The 21770-nt window shown below is 41.1% G+C and overlaps 2 protein-coding genes across 4 annotated transcripts; one reads left to right on the top strand and one right to left on the bottom strand.

Annotated features, from left to right (window-relative positions):
• Positions 1–979: 979 nt before the first annotated feature.
• LOC137388145 (protein FAM136A-like) lies at positions 980–5517 on the top strand. Its single transcript, XM_068074679.1, has 3 exons — positions 980–1165; positions 4574–4714; positions 5183–5517. The coding sequence occupies exons 1-3, from the start codon at positions 1082–1084 to the stop codon at positions 5375–5377; spliced, it is 420 nt and encodes a 139-aa protein (XP_067930780.1). The 5' UTR covers positions 980–1081; the 3' UTR covers positions 5378–5517.
• LOC137387986 (transmembrane protein 180-like) lies at positions 5386–21734 on the bottom strand. 3 transcript variants are annotated; one of them, XM_068074569.1, is made up of 6 exons: positions 21554–21734; positions 9660–10474; positions 8935–9025; positions 8453–8624; positions 7766–7959; positions 5386–5756 (listed from the first exon to the last, which is right to left on the bottom strand). In XM_068074569.1, exons 2-6 carry the CDS (start codon positions 10461–10463, stop codon positions 5545–5547), a joined length of 1473 nt encoding a protein of 490 aa, XP_067930670.1. In that variant the 5' UTR covers positions 10464–10474; positions 21554–21734; the 3' UTR covers positions 5386–5544. The 3 variants fall into 3 exon arrangements, with proteins under 3 accessions (XP_067930670.1, XP_067930706.1, XP_067930625.1); XM_068074605.1 differs by having other exon boundaries at positions 21597–21663; XM_068074524.1 differs by lacking the exon at positions 21554–21734 and having other exon boundaries at positions 9660–10495.
• Positions 21735–21770: the final 36 nt, after the last annotated feature.

Raw genomic sequence — 21770 nt, 5'->3', positions numbered from 1 at the left:
TTAAAAGACAGTCCTGACAGTCTAAAGAGGAAGAGGCTCAACAGTTGAAAAAGAAAAAGAGATAAAGTAAATGAAACAGTTCTCTTTTGTAGATGTTCCCTGTTAATCTGTGAGAAGAGGTTTAGGAGATCAGAATTTGTTCATTGTTTTGTAGAAGGTCAGTATTCTAGTGCACTTGTCAAAATGTACTAGTCAAAGTGATGACTAGCTCTTGTTATTTTGATGTAGTCTGGTAGAGGCTGGCAGAGCAGTGTACATCTCATTGTATCTAACTGCATTTGGTGGTTTTCTGATCTGCCGGTTACTACTGTCTTTTGATTGTTTTTTTCTTAGGATCCTTCAATGTACCGTGCGTTACAAGGTGTACATTTCCTGTGGGTACGCTTTCCTCCCCTCTAGTATCTGGGTTGCTGATATCTCCATACAACTATATGATAGGCCGTATTTAAACATGCATCTAGTACTACGAATCGTTTTATAGCATAATGTTCTTTTGTTGGTACCATGAACAAAATTATGTAATTCACAACATTTTGAATGATGTTTGCAAAATGATGTAAGCGCATAATTCTGCCTACAAAGTAGTTATATTATTCTGCCCATAACAAAGCTTGTGAATTCATGAGAGCCGTCATTTTTAGTTCAAGCCAAAATCTTGACCAACATGCATGTAAATGCCAATATTTCCAACATGAAAACATAATAGGGGCCAATAGACATAAGTCATAAAAAACATATATGTATACCGGTATATGTAATCCCTAAATACGCGGCAAGATAACTCTTGTAATAAGCCTAAAACATGGAATGATAACTTCTAATTATCATTTTTTGAAACTATTGATCTTTACGGGCTATCTGGCCTGGACATGTGACTAGCTACGTATAACCATCGAAGTTTTGCGACTGCGCTTAAGCTAATATGTTACCGGCTGGTTGGGATTTCCACTCTATTTCACATGTGATTGAGTGAAGTACGCGTGCGAAAGGTAGTTTTAGGGCCACAACTACAACCTAAGCCACCTTGGCGGCTAAAGCGTGCTAGTAATAGCTCCTTTCATAAAATCATTTATAATCTACAATGGAGGAGTCTAATTCAAGAGTTCAGGTCGCCATCAATAAATTAGTAGATGATGTCGATAAGTCGTGTCTTCGCAAGATGCAGGTGATTAAAAATGTCTGTTATGTGTCACAATCAGTGTTACATGTATGTCTGTGCAAATTAAAACTACGTCCTTTCAATTGCGCTACTCAAGTAGAAACTTTCGGTAGAATTATTCTGCCAGGAGCTACAAAAACTGATTAAGGTTGACTCTAGGTACAAAAAGAAGCAGTAGAGGATTTCGTCCCATCCAGGACTTGCTTTGCTCCTTAACGTTATGTGTTTTTTTTCTATCCAATTCTTGCTCACCGTAATGTACATAGAATGTACATATATACATGTATATAGAACACACTGTCGTAGATTTTTTTTAAAGGTGCTCTTCCCAAATGGGTTAAACGCATTCAGAATTCTATTGGTTAGATCGTATCCACTATTAGTGACATGCCACGGAGGTCATTTCAGCATTTCTTTATGATTAAACCAAATCGTCTGACTGCGTCAATACGTTACGCAATTGTTATAAAATTCGTGCTTATAACTTTTCAGTAATATCCAAATCGAATTTCTCGCAAATTAATGGTGGTATCAAAGTATATCGACCGTCAAAGTATGTTGAACTGTTATTGCTTGTGCTCTGAGATAAGTTAGAGGTTGTACACCAAAATTTTTAGCTTATTTGTAAATGGAGGCGAGGCCGGGAGCATGGCTGCTGCCATCTTCACCGGCGAGAGCCTTGGGGATGCTGTATTGGCGGCGCATTTGCCTCACCATCTGGGCGTCGAAAGGACGCTGTACCTTGCTCAGCAAGTACGCAGTGACTTGTCACGGGAGCAGTTTAAGCGTGAAATGACTGGCTGTGAGGCCTGTCAGCGCGTTGACCCGGCTCTGAGAGGTGAGAACCGCGTGAAAACAGGCAGCTTGGCTGCCGAGGGGAACTAGTGCCGGGTGGCCATAGACGTGACTCACTATGGCGGCCAGGTGTTCCTGTCCATGGTTGAATGTGGGCCATCACGTTTCACTATCTGGCGTCGCTTGCCAAGTGAAATGGCAGCCCACATCGTGGCTCAGTTACGCACTGTTGTAATAGTGCGAGGGCGAATAGTGACGAATTGTTAATGGACAATTCCATGGTGTTCAAGTCAGCAACTGTTGCACAGCTTGCTGACGAGTGGGGGGTTTCTCTGAGATTTCGTGTCGCCTACGCCTTGAGTGGCAATGGAATCGTCGAGAGAAATCACCGGACAATCAAGAGGACTGCCGAGAGGGGAGGAATTAGCCTCGAGGAGGCGACGTTTTGGTATAACGTCACGCCTCGCAACGGTACAGATGGGGGTTCGGTACCCTCGAATAATCTGTATCGTTATTCATGACGAGTGCCTTTTGATGTCAATCTACGCGGGATAGACGAGGTCAGTCAAGGCAGTGGGCACCGGGAGTGATAACCGGTGTCGTCTCAAAGCACAACGTGTGCATGGATGGCATGAGAGGGATGTCCGTAAACGGCGTTTTGGCATTGACCGTAGTAGAGAAAACGGCATCCGTGAACTGGTTGTAGACAGTCGGCCTAATCTAGATAGATTAAGCGGTTCTGTCCCTCCCCCACCGCCTCAGCTGCACCCCTGTGAGGTAGCTGAGGTTTTGGAGGGTGATGCGGAGGATGGTCCTCAGACTACCTAGGATGGAGTTCGAAGCACAGATGGTGAGCCTCAGGCTGCTGATGGTCCGCCCTGGGATTTAGATCCTGGTGAGCCTGAGCTTCAACCGTTGATGCTCAGGCGGTTGCAGCGGGAGCAACGACGTCGCCAGTATTTGGATGGCTATGAGGGATAGCTGGTAGTTTCTTAAAAGCTGGGGGAACTGTGAGTTAGTAGTCAGGTGGTGCTCGAGGGTAGCTCGGAAGAGTTCTTGGGCATGTGCCACCGGACGAGCGGAATCGGTCATGTTGTCATTCTGCATGAAAGCTCGGTTTGCGTAGCTCGTGACTTTTGTACTCTTCGTGGTGTCACAGCTCGAATATCTTTCACATCTGTTTGGGTCTTGGTGACTCGTGAGTAAATTACATCTTGGAGTAGTCTGGCACTACGGTGTTTTCTGGGAAAACGTGCAGGTGGAGTAGGAGTGACATAAGGGAGGTTTGGAGTGTCACCGCTGGCAGTCTGGTACTGCGTATTTTTTGCTTAGAAGCTTACAATCTGTTTGAAGGGCACATCGCCAGAGAACTCATTTTGTATTACAAACAAACTTCATAGGTTAGTCCTAAAGTAAACTAAAAATAATTACAACTTCCTTCTCATAGAAACATGCAACCCTCAAGGATAAATGTTAGGTGGAAGTGTAACTTCCTAGTCTAAAGCTAAGATTGTGTACTTCCTTTAAAACAGGAGAAACCTATCTTGGTGATGACATTGAATAAAAAATCACCTCTATACAACTATGTCAACCAACTACACAGAGATACATTTACAGCAAGTAGTAAGACTCGTAACCAAAAAGAGGTAGAAAAAAGAATTAGTAACAAACAAATTTATGGAAGACAAAACAAACAATTTTACCGAATTCTTAAATGGCTACCAACAGGTCTTCTTCATGCAACCAGCTCAACAGATGGTTGAAAATTGCACCACTATTAAGCTCTTGTAAAGTTCATAAATGGTCTTCAAAAGATTTGTTTTTACGGTAGGTAATTATTCACTGCCACTAATTATCTTGGGGCAATATGATCATGGAGATTAAACCATTTTCAACTGTTTTGCTTTAGTGGAAGATCGTCTTGTTGAAACCTTTATTATATGAGGCGTTTGGTTACTTCCATGCAAGCATTTTTTGCTGAGCCATATTTTAAAATTTGTCAACTAGAAGCTTATTGGTTTCAAAATTGCAAGCAACTAACAGAATATTTATTGATAAGGATAAACAAATATCTATTACAAATATGATTGATGAAAGCGTTTCTATTGAGGGCAGTACATTTAGTTCTGAAAAGCCTAAAATGTAATATGGGCAATTATGGTAACTTGTTTCATCTGTCATCTATTTGTATTACTACTTATCGACTTCACTGTTGCTACTTCCTGTTACTACTTATTGACTGTTTGCTGTTACTGCTTGATGTTACTAGTTACTGACTGTTTTCTGTTACTCCTTACTGTTACTATCTATTGACTGTTTGCTGTTACTGCTTACTGTTACTACCTATTGACTGTTTTCTGTTACTACTTACTGTTACTACTTATTGACTGTTTTCTGTTACTACTTCCTGTTCTTACTTACTCTTCACACTTTCATGCATGGTATCTATACTTCCAAGCTCCTTTGAAAATGAGACGAAGTCCGTTTTTAGAGTGTTGCTTGCCAACCTGTGCTATGCCAATGTAATTTAATATAAATCTTCTGCAGTTTGTCAAGTATTTATTTCTCAGAAAATTTATATTTAAATTATTTTTAACATTTCACTTGCCTTATTTTCAGATAGAGATGTTCCAATGCAGTGCTCAATGTTGTCAGAACTATGATCTGTCAGTGCATCAAGTGCAGGAGTGTGTACAACGATGTCAAGCTCCGTCAGAACGAGCCGATCAATATTTGCAGTCTGAGATGCAAGGTTTCCAGGTATTATAACTACCTCGAAATTCTTATTTGTTCTGAATAACAGTGGTACACCTTTAATTTAATTTATTATAGTCTACATATGTATGTTCCTACAATAGTACAATGCATTTACCCGGTATTTCACCTTGGAGATTGTGTATGTCAGCCACAGTCAAACCATTGCACTGGTAGCCAAATCAGACCATAATTGAAGCAATATTGGCATTTTTACTGCAAAATAGTTAAAAGTGAGTAATCTTTCAAAATCTGGCTGTTGAAAAGTACTATTTATTGGTATTTTAAAAGCTAACACAATATCACATTGATATTCATAGCATCCCAATAGCATACGCTTGCGCATTGCTTGGGATGTCTGGCATCTTGTTTGCACACCGCAGATCTAGAATTGTTTGTCCCAATGTGTCAAGACATTTGGATTTATTGGCAGGAGCTCGCTTTTAACCACCTTATTGTGGCTTTCTTCTACAGAGTCGTCTGCAGAGATGTGCTATGGACTGCAAAGATAAGGCTACTGATAAACTTGGTGCAAATCCAACTGAGAAGGAAAAACAGGCTGCAACATCCACAATGGAGAAATGTGTAGTTAATTGTGTTGACACAAATCTGCTAGCTATTCCTAAATTGTTTGATAGAATAACACAAACAGTTAAACAGCAAAAGTAAGGAGCGTGTGGAACAAAAAGGTTTTATTAGTATGCCTTTGGCTATCAATCTAGAATGCAATAAATTATATAAAGCAATGTCTAAGTGATAAAAGTATGTATACAGATCATTTCAGCACCATTGGCAATAGTTTAGATATAAGTTTGTGTATGTTAAAAGTTTCAAGATTAAACTGCAATCATATATTGCAAGTTCAAACGTGCAGACTTTATTCTTTGAAGTTGTCCTCCCCTTAACTTAAAGAACGACCATATGAACATTTGCAGAGCACCACACACTAATGGTACATATACTAGTAGTTGAAAGCATGACTCCTTATAAATATTCGTGTGTTCTCTTAGTGGACTCCGCTCCCCTTCAATTGAGAACATCTCATACCCTGTAACGGATCAAGTTATACGGACTTTAAACGATCAACATCATCTGAGACCTGACCTTGGCATATACACGCCGACAATAGATTATCACTCATAGCTGCAGATTAAGACTGATTAGAGGCATGCTCATTGTGAATCCATTTTAGTTCTGTACAACCTTCTGTGAACTGGTATTAAAATGGTGAAACAGCTTTACTCAAGTGACCATACTACGTGTTATAATATTGATGATCTTCTCATACAATATCGTGTAGTTGTGCCATTCTGGAAAAATTGGCTTCTTTGTCACAACGATCGCTTGCCATATCTATGGGGTATTCACCCACAGATGTGTCCTATTTATACTCAAAGTTTGTCACATTAAGACAATTTGCTAGATTTGCAGTACAATGTTTCTGTGAGGAACTTTGGAAAGCTTAGCTTTAATGAAGACAAGATTTAATTAATGTTGATACAAAGCGATGTGTCAAAACATTGCTAACAACATAAATGGCAAGTATTTAGGAAGAACATGGGGGGGGGAGATTTGCAAGAAAGATGTTTGAAAGGAAAAAATGTCAGCCAAAAATGTAAAACATTGCCTCAGCTCCCCTTCCCTATAATAAAATCATGTACATGAATAGATAGTCATCATGAGAGATGCAGGCTGCAACAAAAACAGTGAAATCGCTCAAGCATTGCAAATCCAATACATGATCTTGTGAAAACAATCACCTTTGCTACTATTTATCATTTATTTATTATCTCACTATTAACTGTAATAATGAAAAATAATGTTATAGTATGCACATTATTGAACAAAGTGCATATTTTACCTTATCAATTTGCATATTTTATAAAAATAACGTTTACTACCAGTTGTCTTTTGCGCATCCTATGTATAGACTGTGCTTAGCAACTCAACTGCCATGGTTACACCATTCTCCACTGCACCAAGTGCAATATGCTGAAACTATCTGTAGAACTGTATGAAGAGAATTCCTTTACCAGTTCGTAATGAACTTACACAAGCCCTTTCTTTAACATACGTAACTTGGTTCACTGGAACTACAATACACCGATATGTAACCGACGGATGTTGACATTACTAACAATTTGCCGAAACATTTCAATTTGTGTGCAACATTCAAACAGAAGCTGTGTATAAGTTGCATGATAGCAAATTTAAACTCGGAATAACATCAGGAAGCTAAAAAGAAATAGTACAACCAGGGTTTGTTAACCTGTACAACAAAAGGACTGTATTTGGTAAACGGAAGCGGCAACGCTGATACTATTTTGTCTGTAGTCTGGCACATGACTATAGTATATGATAGTAGAGTATCCTACCTGAGAGGATGGATAGAATGAGGTATATGACTATAGTATATGATAGTAGAGTATCCTACCTGAGAGGATGGATAGAAGTGAACTATATGACTATTATAGTTCACTATCTGCTATAATAGTATATGATAGTAGAGTATCCTCCTGAGAGGATGGATAGAAGTGAGGTATATGACTATAGTATATGATAGTAGAGTATCCTACCTGAGAGGATGGATAGAAGTGAACTATATGACTATAGTATATGATAGTAGAGTATCCTTCCATAGAGAAGGAATAGAAGTGAGGTATATGACTATAGTATATGAAAGTAGAGTATCCTACCTAAGAGGATGGATAGAAGTGAACTATATGACTATAGTATATGATAGTAGAGTATCCTACCTGAGAGAATGGATAGAAGTGAGGTATATGACTATAGTATATGATAGTAGAGTATCCTACCTGAGAGGATGGATAGAAGTGAGGTATATGACTATAGTATATGATAGTAGAGTATCCTACCTGAGAGGATGAATAGAAGTGAACTATATGACTATAGTATATGATAGTAGAGTATCCTACATGAGAGCATGGATAGAAGTGAGGTATATGACTGTAGAATATGATAGTAGAGTATCCTACCTGAGAGGATGGATAGAAGTGAGGTAATATGACTATAGTATATGATAGTAGAGTATCCTACCTGAGAGGATAGATAGAAGTGAGGTGCCGACAATAGGGGCCAGTGTCTGGCTAGGCTTGGCAAGGAAATTAACTGTACCAAACAAGAGCATGGATATTGGTGCACTCCTGCTATTCTTAACATAATCCTCATCAACCAGATCAGCAATAACCAGTGTGAGTAATCTGCAGGTGCCCTCCGTGCAGACACGGTTGCTACAAGCAACACAACTTTTTGATAATCACAACAATGGAGTAAGCAAGAATATACGTATTAGTCATTTAACAATGACCGGCAATTTATTATAATTATTATATTATTACTATACTTATGAGTTTTAAGGTTTCTATGCCTAGAACGGTAGAAACCACATCATTAGAGATTATATGTAATATTACATGTAATATCATTTTTCATATTGACGAATTAAATAAAATAGGTCAAATACTACTTTAGCTTGCTCTCCGAGTCTTGTCTAACCCTGCAACATCTGATTTAATAAAGAAAATTTTATAGTCTCATAGAAGCTATGAGACTAAAATGATAAATAGTAAACTCATTTACAAACTCTAAATTTATTTAAAAAGAGATTGGCTGATACCAATCAGGATACGTAAAGTTCGTATGAATGTCAACACTAGAATTAGGGTATGGCCTGAAACAAAACCTCTAGTGGAGTTCAACTAAAAGAGTAGGGTCTGTAAATACCTAGCGATGAAGAAGCACATGAGCCATCCATATGACACGCCACAATACAACATTAACAATGCCAAAACCATCTTGGCAGCGAAAAGGAGTCGTATGACGCTGTAGATTCCGTAATGCTTGCAGAGTCTTAAGAAGAGAATGTTGTTGAGATGAGGGATAACGAAGGAGATACCTACAACAAGACTCCAAAAGAAATGACAGACTACATACCGATCAATTGGTTGCATTACGGAATATGCTTTTAAGATGAAGCCAATGTTACCAATTTATGCTTATCCAATTAAAACGACTATAAACATAATCAGTTAGCATTTTGAGTTAAATATGCAAACAGATAATAGTTTTCATTCTCTTATAGTACTTTAATTATAATTAGTCTAAGCAAAAATACCAAACTTCCAAGGTGAAGGTGCAACGCCTGGGCAAATACTGAACATGCAAGAGATATGGTAATAAGGAAAAACTGAAATCAACAGCATTACCTATCAGAAATGTCCCATAGTGTTTATGGTCAGCAATGAGCACCTCCATAAAGACAGCAAGGAAGTTGCTATTGAAGTGGCAATGAAATACCTGAGAAGAGAAATGGTAATGAGTACTCGAATATGTCTGCAAACATGCTGTTCGACAAACGTGTCGAAAACTGGCTAGTATGCTATTTACCTAAATTTCCCATAATAAGAAAATTATGAGCTCCGCTAAGAATACCAGAAGCTTTTCTTTGGAGCATTTATTTTTGATTATTCAAACTCACTTGAAACTACACTATTCTAATCATAGCATGAACCATTTTAACCATTTAGTTAACTAGGAATATGCTTTTGCATGAACCTGAAGAATTCAGAATACAGATGACAAGCTTTCAAGATTTCAAAGTTCTATGACAGGTCTACCTTCATCCATATGTTGCCTGTATAACATCCTGAGTGTTTGAAATTTATCTATATCAAGTCTAAGTTAAACTGTGCATCTATGTCCAGTGACCAACAATATTTCCTTATTTATAATGTTGTTTATTTTTCGAAATATGTTTTTATGAATTTGAGCTATGAATGCTTCAGATTTGTTAAGCATAGCAGCTGAAGATTGTTATATTGAAGTTGGGCCCCTAATAATGAAATGTAACCTAATCAATGGAAAAAGAACTTGAAATGTGTTTACACTATGTGGTGCAGCCCAAATATGGTTAAAATTGGTGACTCATTACCTGTATAGCATTGATAAGAGTAAATCTGAGAAAGTTTTTTTGGGCCAACAGCTGTCGAATGTAGACTTTCAAGGACAGATTGTGAGGCACTACGCCATCCTTGTTAGATATGTAGTTGGTGTTGTGTCCGGGTATGGAGATAAAAGACTGTAGGAATGTAGAAATGACGTAAAAGCCAATGGCCGAGATAACTGCCAGCAGAATACAGAGTGTCTGAAAAGGAATTAGGTTACCCCTGTCCCAGACTTGATATGATAAAAAGACGGAGATGGAACCCGCAGCACTGAATGCAGCCTCATAGCTTGTCATATTGGCTCGAGCTTGAACCGTGATGGAAAGGTCAGCAAGCAATGCTGACTGTTGGAGATCAATAAGAGATAGAAAAGTGTCATACAAACACAAACAGATGGCGAATTGCACGCATGGTATATTCCAGTCAAACCAAAAAGTCGCAAAACTCAGCGCCATCATTGGTCCACACCAACGAATCACTGTAATCCTCTTAACTATAATATGTGTAGAAGTCTTCAATCCGTGAGATAAGTTTGTACTTTGAGCAGTGTAACTAATGTCTGATGGCAATGAAGTTGCTCCTTGTTTCGAGTCAGCCAACCAGCCAAACAATGGATCGTTTAGTGAGTTCCATATGAGAAATATCATTTCACCAGTCCAAAATGATGTTTTATCAATTTTATAAATGGAGACAAATGTTTCAATGTGATATATGAGAAAAACATTATGCAGGACAGTAGAAAAGAGACTGATGGAGCCATAGCACAATCCCACACGATCCTCAAGTTTCATTGCTTCAGTCTCTGTAAACATAAATGCATTCACCTTCACTATGCGCCTATAGAAACGCATCAACAAATCCCCAAACACGTAACTTATTCTGCTTATACTATTTTCACTTGAACAACAAATAAGAATACACTTATCATGTGTTATTCAGACAGCAGTAGATGAGAGAAATCGTAAAATGGGATATTTTCAGTCATAGGTTCAACCAGTGAATGAGCTTTGATAAACATCTAACATACCGGTACTTATAAAAATATAACGGTGTAATTATTTACCAGCAAAATCAAATCGATAGCCACATACAGTTCTCGTTCTGAATAGCTGCAGTGTGCATAAAAACTTTTCTCGATGCCAAGAGAAAGAAAAAAACAGAGCTACACCTGTGTTGTTTGGAATACTCATGTTAGCGTATTTAAAAGCTTCACTGGTGTTGGTCACATTAAAGACTAACACAAAGTGACTTATCTCTGTGATGACATCTGATGCCTTTAGATTATATATCTACAAAGCAAGGCAGTAATATTAGCCTTCTCCACAGGTTTTTGGTGTCTATCAACAAGTAACGACTTTGCATAGCTGTGAGTGTATATGTATATACATACATAACAAAAATTATATACAGTACATGATTTTCATGATATACAGTCAAACATGGATAACTCGGCCACGGATAGCTCGAAAACATGGTTAATTCGAACGGTTTCTTTGGTCCGTTCCCACGTAATGATAAATTGCTATAGATAACTCGAACTCAACACTGTTAATTTGAACTGTTTTTTTGCCCAACGGCTACCGAAACGGTTATTATCGCTTTAGAAAATCACTTTATTCAAAGCCATAGAGGTAAACCTCATCTTTTCGTAATTCATAAGCGTTGTTATTACCACCATCGGCAAAATAATTTTGTCAACGACTTTTCTAAAGGTTTGGTCAAATTTGATTTATACTGCTATACGATTAATAGCATGGGCTTGCCGGGTCACACGCGCAAGGATTTTCGCCACGCACATACAAAACAAAAACAGCATGTTGTTTTGTATGTGCGTGGCGAAAATCCTTGAGTGCGTGACCCGGCTAGCCCGTGACGAATAGTTTTCCGACGTTGATTCCGTGTTGAATCAACGTCGGAGTGTTGAATGTTTAAAACGTCTTAAAATTGTTTTCATTAAACGTATACGTTGTCTTAGCTAAAAAACTATTCATCGTTTGACCTAAACACAGAATACGTGTGTACATTTAATAACTATCCATTCAAAAAGCGTGAGTGATATACAATGTACCGTTAAACCTCGTAAAACTTTTAATTGAACTGCCTCGGAGTGTTGCTCTTAACGAATCCCAGGTAAAGTAAGGGATTTTTCTTTGGTAACTTTTTCTTGAAGTTGCATAAACTTCAAGAAAAAACGGCAAAATTGATCGTGGGTAAAACCCCAAAAGAAAAAAAATGTCTTTTCTTTTGAGCATTTCAACAACGATCAAGTTTTGCCAATGTCAATCTGAAAAACGTCCTGGCAATAACATCACCTTAAACAACAAACCAATCTCAAGTGATAGAAAAATCTCTATACTTTTTCATGAAAACGTTTTAAACTTTACATTAGAAGCATTTAATTTGAAACAAGCCATTTGTGCTTTTGATTTATATTATAGTTTGCATATGTACATGTATCTACTAATAAATAAGTAAATACATGGACTTGTGACAGTGCTCTGATAACTTGAATGCTCTGATAATTCGAACACTTTTGCTCGGTCCCTTGAAGTTCGAGTTATCCATGTTTGACTGTATACATGATTTTTACATAACATGATTTTCACACAACATGATTTCATGACATACATATTTTGAGAAATTATGCATTTATAGAAATTTCTGAATGTCTGTCCGTGCCCTCAAGATGAATCATGAAAATTTCAGAATTAGTTAGACATTTAAAAACTCTTGAATACTTTTAAAATTTGCATTATAGCAACCGATTTTCAGCTTGGGTTAATACTACAAGACAACAGTCACAAAAATGTAAGAAAGTATTTAGTAGCTGAAATTGGTTTCTGGATATATATCACTGATTGAAAACCAGGTGACTTGTCATAATCAGCAAGTGCCCAGTATTGAGCTATCTGTGGTCTAGGCAGCAAGTCCATTAATATTTACCGCCCAAAAAAAAGCTTCAACTTTGTTTTTATTGCAATCAGTCCAATCAAGATATCATGGATACTCTGAACAATCAATACACTAATCTGAGAATTGAAGAGCATATATTTTTTTCAGCAATCAATTCAAAGTTTATAGGAATAAGTAATTGGATGCTTTTCTATGATATTAAACTGTGAATCATCCCTTTGAGTATATGCTGGACACACAATTTCTTGTACAATTTTTTGTTCATTTTAGTGAGAAAAGGGAAAAAATTATTTTATTTTAGTAAATATCCATGTAATGCCCAAGGGTGTAATAGATCATTATGTAAATATATCATCAGCAAACAGTCTTATGCAGATATTTGCAGTTCACAACGAATTTGCAGTCTTATGCAGGTCACAACGAATACACAACGGAAGGCCATTAATATATAAGTAATAGAAACAGCAGTGGTCCCAACACAGAGCCCTGTAAAACGCTTGATATTACCTGAGTGGGCAAGGAGTAACAGTCATTTATGGATACATGTATTTTCAAGCTTCCATTAGTGAGCCAGTGTTAGATCCAGTTGATCAATGTGTTATTTAGACCATATTTTCTTAACTTATATACTAGTGACCATTTGAATAAGTTTGAATAATTTTAATAAGTTTAATACAACATACCAAAACCTATTAAACACGAACCATCAGACATGTTGAAATTTAAAATAAACAATGTTTGAAGTAAATTCTACTCGACAAGGATAGACAACTCCCAACTCAAGAGCGAGTTCCACAACTTGATGAGTCAATAAACAGACTTGTGGGTGAGCCGATAAACAGACTCGAGAGTGAGCCGATAAACAGACTCGCGGGTGAGCCGATAAACAGACTCGCGGGTGAGCCGATAAACAGACTCGATGGTGAGCCGATAAACAGACTCGATGGTGAGCCGATAAACAGACTCGATGGTGAGCCGATAAACAGACTCGAAGGTGAGCCGATAAACAGACTCGATGGTGAGCCGATAAACAGACTCGATGGTGAGCCGATAAACAGACTCGATGGTGAGCCGATAAACAGACTCGATGGTGAGCCGATAAACAGACTCGATGGTGAGCCGATAAACAGACTCGATGGTGAGCCGATAAACAGACTCGCGGGTGAGCCGATAAACAGACTCGATGGTGAGCCGATAAACAGACTCGATGGTGACTTCTCTCAATTGTACACCCTAGCAAGCCAAGCGCAATAATTCTTGATGTTCGGTCAATAGCATTTATAGTGAAAGCAGCTATGATACGCTGGCTAATATCACAATGCTAAAGGCAGAAACAGTGACAAGAATTTTATACCCTATTTGCTTTTGAAAATCAAACAGAGCTTATTATAAAGAACGCAGTATCTTTATTGGTGTTATATCTCTCAGTACCAAGCAGTAACACACCAGCAATGATAAAACTGACAGGTTATATAGCAATTCCAAGAAAAATCTACAGTTGATTGGCTGCACAGTAATTAGGTCAACCAATTCCACAATAACATATTTCGAATACAAAAACGATAACATTTGTCTCTAACTAATCACGCAATACGAGTATTAATAATTTTTAGTGTTTGTATAGTAACATACAAATCTTAGAACAATATGGTAATAAATGATTAACATAAAAGAATTGCTAGTATAACCCATACATATACACTACATTGGACAAGTGTTAAGCGTGTGCCTTATAAATGACTATTCACATTTGTCCGAATTGCGACGAACGTAATATAGATCCATTGAGTCAGCAATTTGAAGCTGCCGGATTATAGGCTTAGAAAAGACGTCATCAACTCTCTTGCGCATGCTGACTGTCTATAAATACGGGTACACACTGATTTACAGTTCATTCGCTTTTACAAGCATGAAGCACTCGTGCACCTTTTGCGATTTTTCTTGTCACAAGGAGCGTGACCTACAGAGGCACGCTCGTGTACACAGACACCGCTGCTCCTCCTGTGATGAGGTGTTCACCACTCAGCCTCTCCTGCATGCGCACGTCTCTGCTGAGCACCGGAGAACACAGTCTACCCAGACTGAGTCCCAGAGACCGAGGGCGCGTTCACCTCGTCGCCAACACCATCACCGAGGGCAACGCTACCAAAGGCCACGGCAGGACCGAAGGCCGTACTGGAGGCCAGCCCGTGATGCTTGCCCTACTCCACGGCATGAAGTGGAGTCCAAGATCGTCCGCCCAACGGTAGACTCCATCGGGGATGATAGTGACCCTCTCGGGCTACTGGACTCACCAGTCAAAATTGACTTCTGAGTGCCAGTAGTCTCGCCAACCACCTCGGCCCTTCTCAGGGCCACCATTTCCATTTTAAGGGTTTTGTTCTGCGTCAACAATGGCGGAAACTCAGTGTCGTACTTATCATCCATTTTTTTTTTTATTACACTGTCCCCTCCTAAGACAGAATTCTGCCCCAGAATAGCTGATAGCTTATCATTGTCTGTTTGCATTCTGTTGAGCCAATAATTTTGTAGATGCATTGGCTTCTTGGTTACCCTAGAAGGTCGCTGCTGTATGTCAGGGTTGGTTGGCTTCACCGACGTTTCCGCGGCAGGGGGTTCGGGCTCAAAACTAGTTGCTACATCTTCTGCACTTCCTCCAAAGCTTGGTCTGCGGGCCCGAGCATTCTCTCCTGGAGGAGCGCTTGTACCGACTTCCTGGTACAGTTTAATCCGGCCTTCGTGCTGTACAGACAATTTTCCATTTCGCTCCATTTCGTACGTTTGATAGGGCAGAGATTTTGTAATGCGGTAAGGCCCAACATACTTGGGTTGAAGTTTTGTCCCTCTACCTTTTGTCTTAAAGTATGATTTGAGCCAGATTTGATCACCTTTGACAAATTTTGGCTCTTCTTCACTGTCATCCGTCCGAGGTTTGCATTTTTGATGCTGCCGTAGTTTTATGTATGCGGTCTGCATGTCTTTTTGTAATTGTGCAGCATACTCATCCTCTGTAAAATCCAACCCGGTTGGGTAGTTGACCAGGAGGTCATGCGGCAGTCGGACATTTCGCCCTAGCATCAATGAGTTGGGCGTCTCTCCAGTGCTTCGATGTGGCGTAGCCCGTATGATCCGCATGATTTGGGGCACTAGGCGATCCCATTCCTGGTGTTCTGACTCGGCCAGCATAGCCCTCAAGGAATTTCCCAGTGTCCGGTTCAATCTTTCCACTATCGAATTTCCCTGGGGATGATAGGGAGCGCAACGGGTTTTCTTGCAGTTCCATAATTCACAGCAGGCCCTAAATAGAGCTGACTCAAACTGTGCTCCTTGGTCCGTGTGTATTGTTTCAGGGATCCCAAAGTAGCTAAACACTCGCTCATCTAGAACCTTAGCTACTGTTGAGGCCTGCCCATCACGGATTGGAATGGCGTCGTACCATCTGGTGAAATGATCTGCGAGGACTAAAATCTGGGTGTTACCGTCGGTAGTCTCTGGCAGGGGCCCACATAAATCTACCGCAATAACCTGCCATGGTCTTCCGGCCCCCAGCTTGTTTTGGGGGTCAGAGTGTCGGTGGCGTGCTGGTTTTGCTTTCTGACAAGCAACACATCCATTCACCCACTTCCTGACATAACTCGTCATGCCAGGCCAAAACCAATTTTGGCGGATTATGGCCAGGGTCTTATTAAAACCAAGATGGGCAGATTGGTGCGCGGTCTGTGTTACCTCTGCTTGTTTAACACGGGGACATATCACCCTTGAGACTCGTCTACTTTGATAAGGCAACTCTACGTGCAGCACACCAGATTCATCTAATTTTAGGTGCTCCCATAATTTAACTAGCTTTTCTGCCTGCCATCCCAGGTACCGGTCTGAAGGGGGTTTCTGTTCCCGGACCCCATGATACACATCGCCAATGTGCTCATCCAACTCCTGAGCCTTGGCCAAATCAATTTGCTGTCCCGCTAGATGAGTGGATACTGCATCAATGCGTACTGGCTGCATTTGGGATGCTTCGGGAACAAGGTAGCGTTGGCATTGCTTGCAATCTTGGCAGATCTGCCGACTTAGTCCGTCTGCATTATTATGTTTCAGCCCCTTGCGGTGCTTCAAGGTAAATTCGAATTCCGAGAGTACCTCGAACCATCGGGCTAGCTGACCTGTCGGCGTTGAAGCTCGCAGTAACCATGGCAAGCTGGCATGGTCAGTGCGTATCTCAAACCTCCGTCCATATAGTTGCGGACGGAAATGTTTTAGGGCCTTCACAATAGCCAATAGCTCCAGCCGCGTCACACAATAGTTCGCTTCTTCCGGTGAGTGCATCTTAGAATAGTATGCAATTACTCTCTCTTGACCATCTTGTTCTTGTGCCAGGACCGCTCCAGAAGCCACTTGGCTTGCGTCCGTATCTAGAATGAATGGTTTCGAGTAGTCTGGATAGGCCAGCACCGGCGCAGTTGTCAGATGATTCTTGAGAGTCTGAAAGGCATGCTGACACTTGTTGTCCCAGCAAAATTCTGCTCGGGTAGAACACAACTGGCTGAGTGGTCGAGATAGCTCTGCATAATTTGCAATGAACCTGCGGTAATACCCACAAGTGCCCAGAAAGGCCCTGACATCAGACTTATGCTTGGGCAAGGGCCATTCGCTAACAGCTTCAATTTTGGTCGCATCGGTTTCCACCCCATCAGCGCTCACCACATGCCCCAGGTAATGTACCCTCTCCCCGAAAAGCGTGCATTTAGATGGCTTCAGCTTTAATCCGGCAGCCTGGAGCCTGTGAAAGACCTCTTCTAAGCGTTCTAGGTGAGTGTCAAAATCGGCAGAGAACACAATTATGTCATCTAGGTAGATCAACAGTGTGCGCCAATGCAAGCCCCGTAGAACTGTTTCCATTAATCGTTCGAATGTAGATGGTGCTGAGGTAAGGCCGAAAGGAAGAACTTGCCACTCCCAAAGACCGGATCTAGTAGTAAAAGCGGCAGCTTCCTTGGCAGAACTTTCTAGCTCCACTTGCCAATAGCCACTGGCAAGATCTAGAGTACTGAACCACTTGCTACCACCCAAGGCATCCAAGCTATCATCAATTCTAGGGAGAGGGTATGCATCCTTGGTGGTGAGTTCGTTCAGCTTACGGTAGTCCACACAGAAGCGCCAGCTGCCGTCTTTCTTTTTCACCAACACAACTGGGGAGCTCCAAGCGCCATGGCCCTCCTTGACTAAGCCATGTTCCTTGAGCTCTTGCACTTGCTTTTCTATTTCTGCCTCTTGAACCGGGCCATGCCGATAAGGCCTTTGTTTGATGGGTCGTGCATCTCTAACCAAAGGAATGGTATGCTGGACAACAGCTGTCCTTCCAAGATCATACTTGCCTGTACTGAAAATTGACTGATTTTTCTGCAATAACCCCATTGCCCTTTTTACTTGGTTATCGTCCAACCTATGGCACCATTGTTGAAAAGCATTCTCAAGGTCTTCCGGAAGCGCTCCATTGGTCGGCCCCATGCTTGGGTTATCTTCCACCGCCCCAACTATGGAACAGCTTGCGACGACCTGTCCCGATTTCAGCTCAATTTCCGCATCTGAATAGTTCATCATGCGTATACAGACATCTTGATTTTTCGGTTGATGTATGGATGAGGCCACTACTAGCCCTGGCAGCCCACCAGTGTGCTCTATACACGCTGCCCCATGCCTCCAAACGCGATTCAACCTAGCTTGAACGAGCTTCTCACTACGGGGTGGAATGGATGTAGTGTATTTGGCCTGGACCTTGACCTGCAAGGGCTCTCCGTTGGCAGCGCAGCAATCGATCTTCTGTCCTTGGCAGACCAGCTGATTGTTCTTGAAATCAATCTGGCAGTTAAAGTTCTTGAAGAAGTCAAAACCCAGCAGGATATGGTTATCTATTTCGGCAATGATGAAGTTCGTTACAAATACTTCATTGCCCAACTTCAATGTGACTTTTGTTGTCCCTTCCAATGGAATTCGTTGGCCATCTGCAAGCACACCCTGGCCTTCAACAGGTAGGGGGTGGGTGAAGGAAGACGGAGGTAGCTGTTGTAGGACTCTTTTAGGAATTATGGAACGGGAACAACCACTATCGAGAAGAAGCGTAAATTTTGTCTTTCCTACCTGAGCCCGAACATAATACGATGTGGCCTCGGAAGGTTGACAGAAACTAACTAGTGTGTCACCCCTTAGGTTTGGTTCAGCTTGTCCGGGGCCTATGACTGCTGAACTGATTCGTTTCCCGCCTTCTTTTGTCTGCAGTCACGAGAAATATGTCCTAAACCCTGGCAATTGTAGCAGCGTATGTCCTTGGTGGTTCGAGGCCTCCGGTTAGCCGCCAGTCCATTTAACAGCTCTCGCTGAGAGGTTGCCAACTGTCTTTGTGATTCCACCAATTTCTGGGTTAGTTCCATTTGCATGGAAGCAAATTTATCCAGCATTTCCTTTTGAGAGTTGCGAAACTCTTCAGCCTGCAGCTCTATTTGCTTCTTTAGGTCTTGGACGTCCTCTGTCTCTAACCGGTGGATCCCTACATCGGCAGTTGTCATTGAGCGATATTTATGGATGATATCGACTGCCTCTGCGAGAGAACTTGGTGGTGACAACCGTAATGTCCATGCCAATTGTGGCATTGTTGACACTGCACACAGAACTTCCTGTTTCGCTTGTTGATCCTGTTGATCAGTCGTTAAATTTGGGTACGCCTTTTTCACCAATGTCATTACTTTTTCCCCAAATTTATGAACGCTTTCTTTAGGTTTTAACTTCAACCCCCGCAAAAGAGTATTTGCCATATCTGTAGTGAGTCCATACTGCGATTGTAGCTTATCGTACACTTCCTCACATGAGTCGCCATTAGTTCCCATTGTAGCAGGGCCCTTTAGGGATAGCCGAAGACGTAGCTTCTTCTCAGCATCACTCCATCTATTATGTTTAGCAATGGCTTCATAGCTAGTGATGAATGTGTCTACATCTTCTGTTCCATCAAATGTGGGTGCGGGGATTGGATGATGTGGTGGGACAGCTGCCTTCATGTGTGGCCGCCCTATTTCTTCCTCATCACCACTGTAATGGTCATGACACCCCCGTTCCATTTCTAGCCTCTCTTTCTCTAACCTTTCCTTTTCTAACCTCTGTCGTCGAGTGCGTGTAGGCATTCTGGGTTCGTCTAGATTGCTCTAGCAGAAATATCCCACTGCTGCCACCAGTGAAGTAAATTCTACTCGACAAGGATAGACAACTCCCAACTCAAGAGCGAGTTCCACAACTTGATGAGTCAATAAACAGACTTGTGGGTGAGCCGATAAACAGACTCGAGAGTGAGCCGATAAACAGACTCGCGGGTGAGCCGATAAACAGACTCGCGGGTGAGCCGATAAACAGACTCGATGGTGAGCCGATAAACAGACTCGATGGTGAGCCGATAAACAGACTCGATGGTGAGCCGATAAACAGACTCGAAGGTGAGCCGATAAACAGACTCGATGGTGAGCCGATAAACAGACTCGATGGTGAGCCGATAAACAGACTCGATGGTGAGCCGATAAACAGACTCGATGGTGAGCCGATAAACAGACTCGATGGTGAGCCGATAAACAGACTCGATGGTGAGCCGATAAACAGACTCGCGGGTGAGCCGATAAACAGACTCGATGGTGAGCCGATAAACAGACTCGATGGTGACTTCTCTCAATTGTACACCCTAGCAAGCCAAGCGCAATAATTCTTGATGTTCGGTCAATAGCATTTATAGTGAAAGCAGCTATGATACGCTGGCTAATATCACAATGCTAAAGGCAGAAACAGTGACAAGAATTTTATACCCTATTTGCTTTTGAAAATCAAACAGAGCTTATTATAAAGAACGCAGTATCTTTATTGGTGTTATATCTCTCAGTACCAAGCAGTAACACACCAGCAATGATAAAACTGACAGGTTATATAGCAATTCCAAGAAAAATCTACAGTTGATTGGCTGCACAGTAATTAGGTCAACCAATTCCACAATAACATATTTCGAATACAAAAACGATAACATTTGTCTCTAACTAATCACGCAATACGAGTATTAATAATTTTTAGTGTTTGTATAGTAACATACAAATCTTAGAACAATATGGTAATAAATGATTAACATAAAAGAATTGCTAGTATAACCCATACATATACACTACATTGGACAAGTGTTAAGCGTGTGCCTTATAAATGACTATTCACATTTGTCCGAATTGCGACGAACGTAATATAGATCCATTGAGTCAGCAATTTGAAGCTGCCGGATTATAGGCTTAGAAAAGACGTCATCAACTCTCTTGCGCATGCTGACTGTCTATAAATACGGGTACACACTGATTTACAGTTCATTCGCTTTTACAAGCATGAAGCACTCGTGCACCTTTTGCGATTTTTCTTGTCACAAGGAGCGTGACCTACAGAGGCACGCTCGTGTACACAGACACCGCTGCTCCTCCTGTGATGAGGTGTTCACCACTCAGCCTCTCCTGCATGCGCACGTCTCTGCTGAGCACCGGAGAACACAGTCTACCCAGACTGAGTCCCAGAGACCGAGGGCGCGTTCACCTCGTCGCCAACACCATCACCGAGGGCAACGCTACCAAAGGCCACGGCAGGACCGAAGGCCGTACTGGAGGCCAGCCCGTGATGCTTGCCCTACTCCACGGCATGAAGTGGAGTCCAAGATCGTCCGCCCAACGGTAGACTCCATCGGGGATGATAGTGACCCTCTCGGGCTACTGGACTCACCAGTCAAAATTGACTTCTGAGTGCCAGTAGTCTCGCCAACCACCTCGGCCCTTCTCAGGGCCACCATTTCCATTTTAAGGGTTTTGTTCTGCGTCAACAATGGCGGAAACTCAGTGTCGTACTTATCATCCATTTTTTTTTTTATTACATGTTGTCTAATGGAGAGGAAATATACCACATCACAGATACTAACATTTTCCAAACAAATAGTGAATATGAAGGACGAGTCAACATACACATTCTATCCTAAAATTCCGAACAGAACTGTTAAGCTTTAATTCCGTTAACAATAGGAGCGTACAGTTTCAGTATTCCATATTTAGATAGTACACTAGTAATAAAATTATAAAAAACGTCCTTCTAAAAAAAGACGTCGATCTCGCGCAAGATCCACGTTAGCGATTCGATCT

This window comes from Watersipora subatra, chromosome 1 (assembly GCF_963576615.1).
Source record: "Watersipora subatra chromosome 1, tzWatSuba1.1, whole genome shotgun sequence".
Classification (NCBI taxonomy): Eukaryota; Metazoa; Bryozoa; class Gymnolaemata; order Cheilostomatida; family Watersiporidae; genus Watersipora; species Watersipora subatra.
This window is presented reverse-complemented; position numbering and strand designations above follow the sequence as displayed.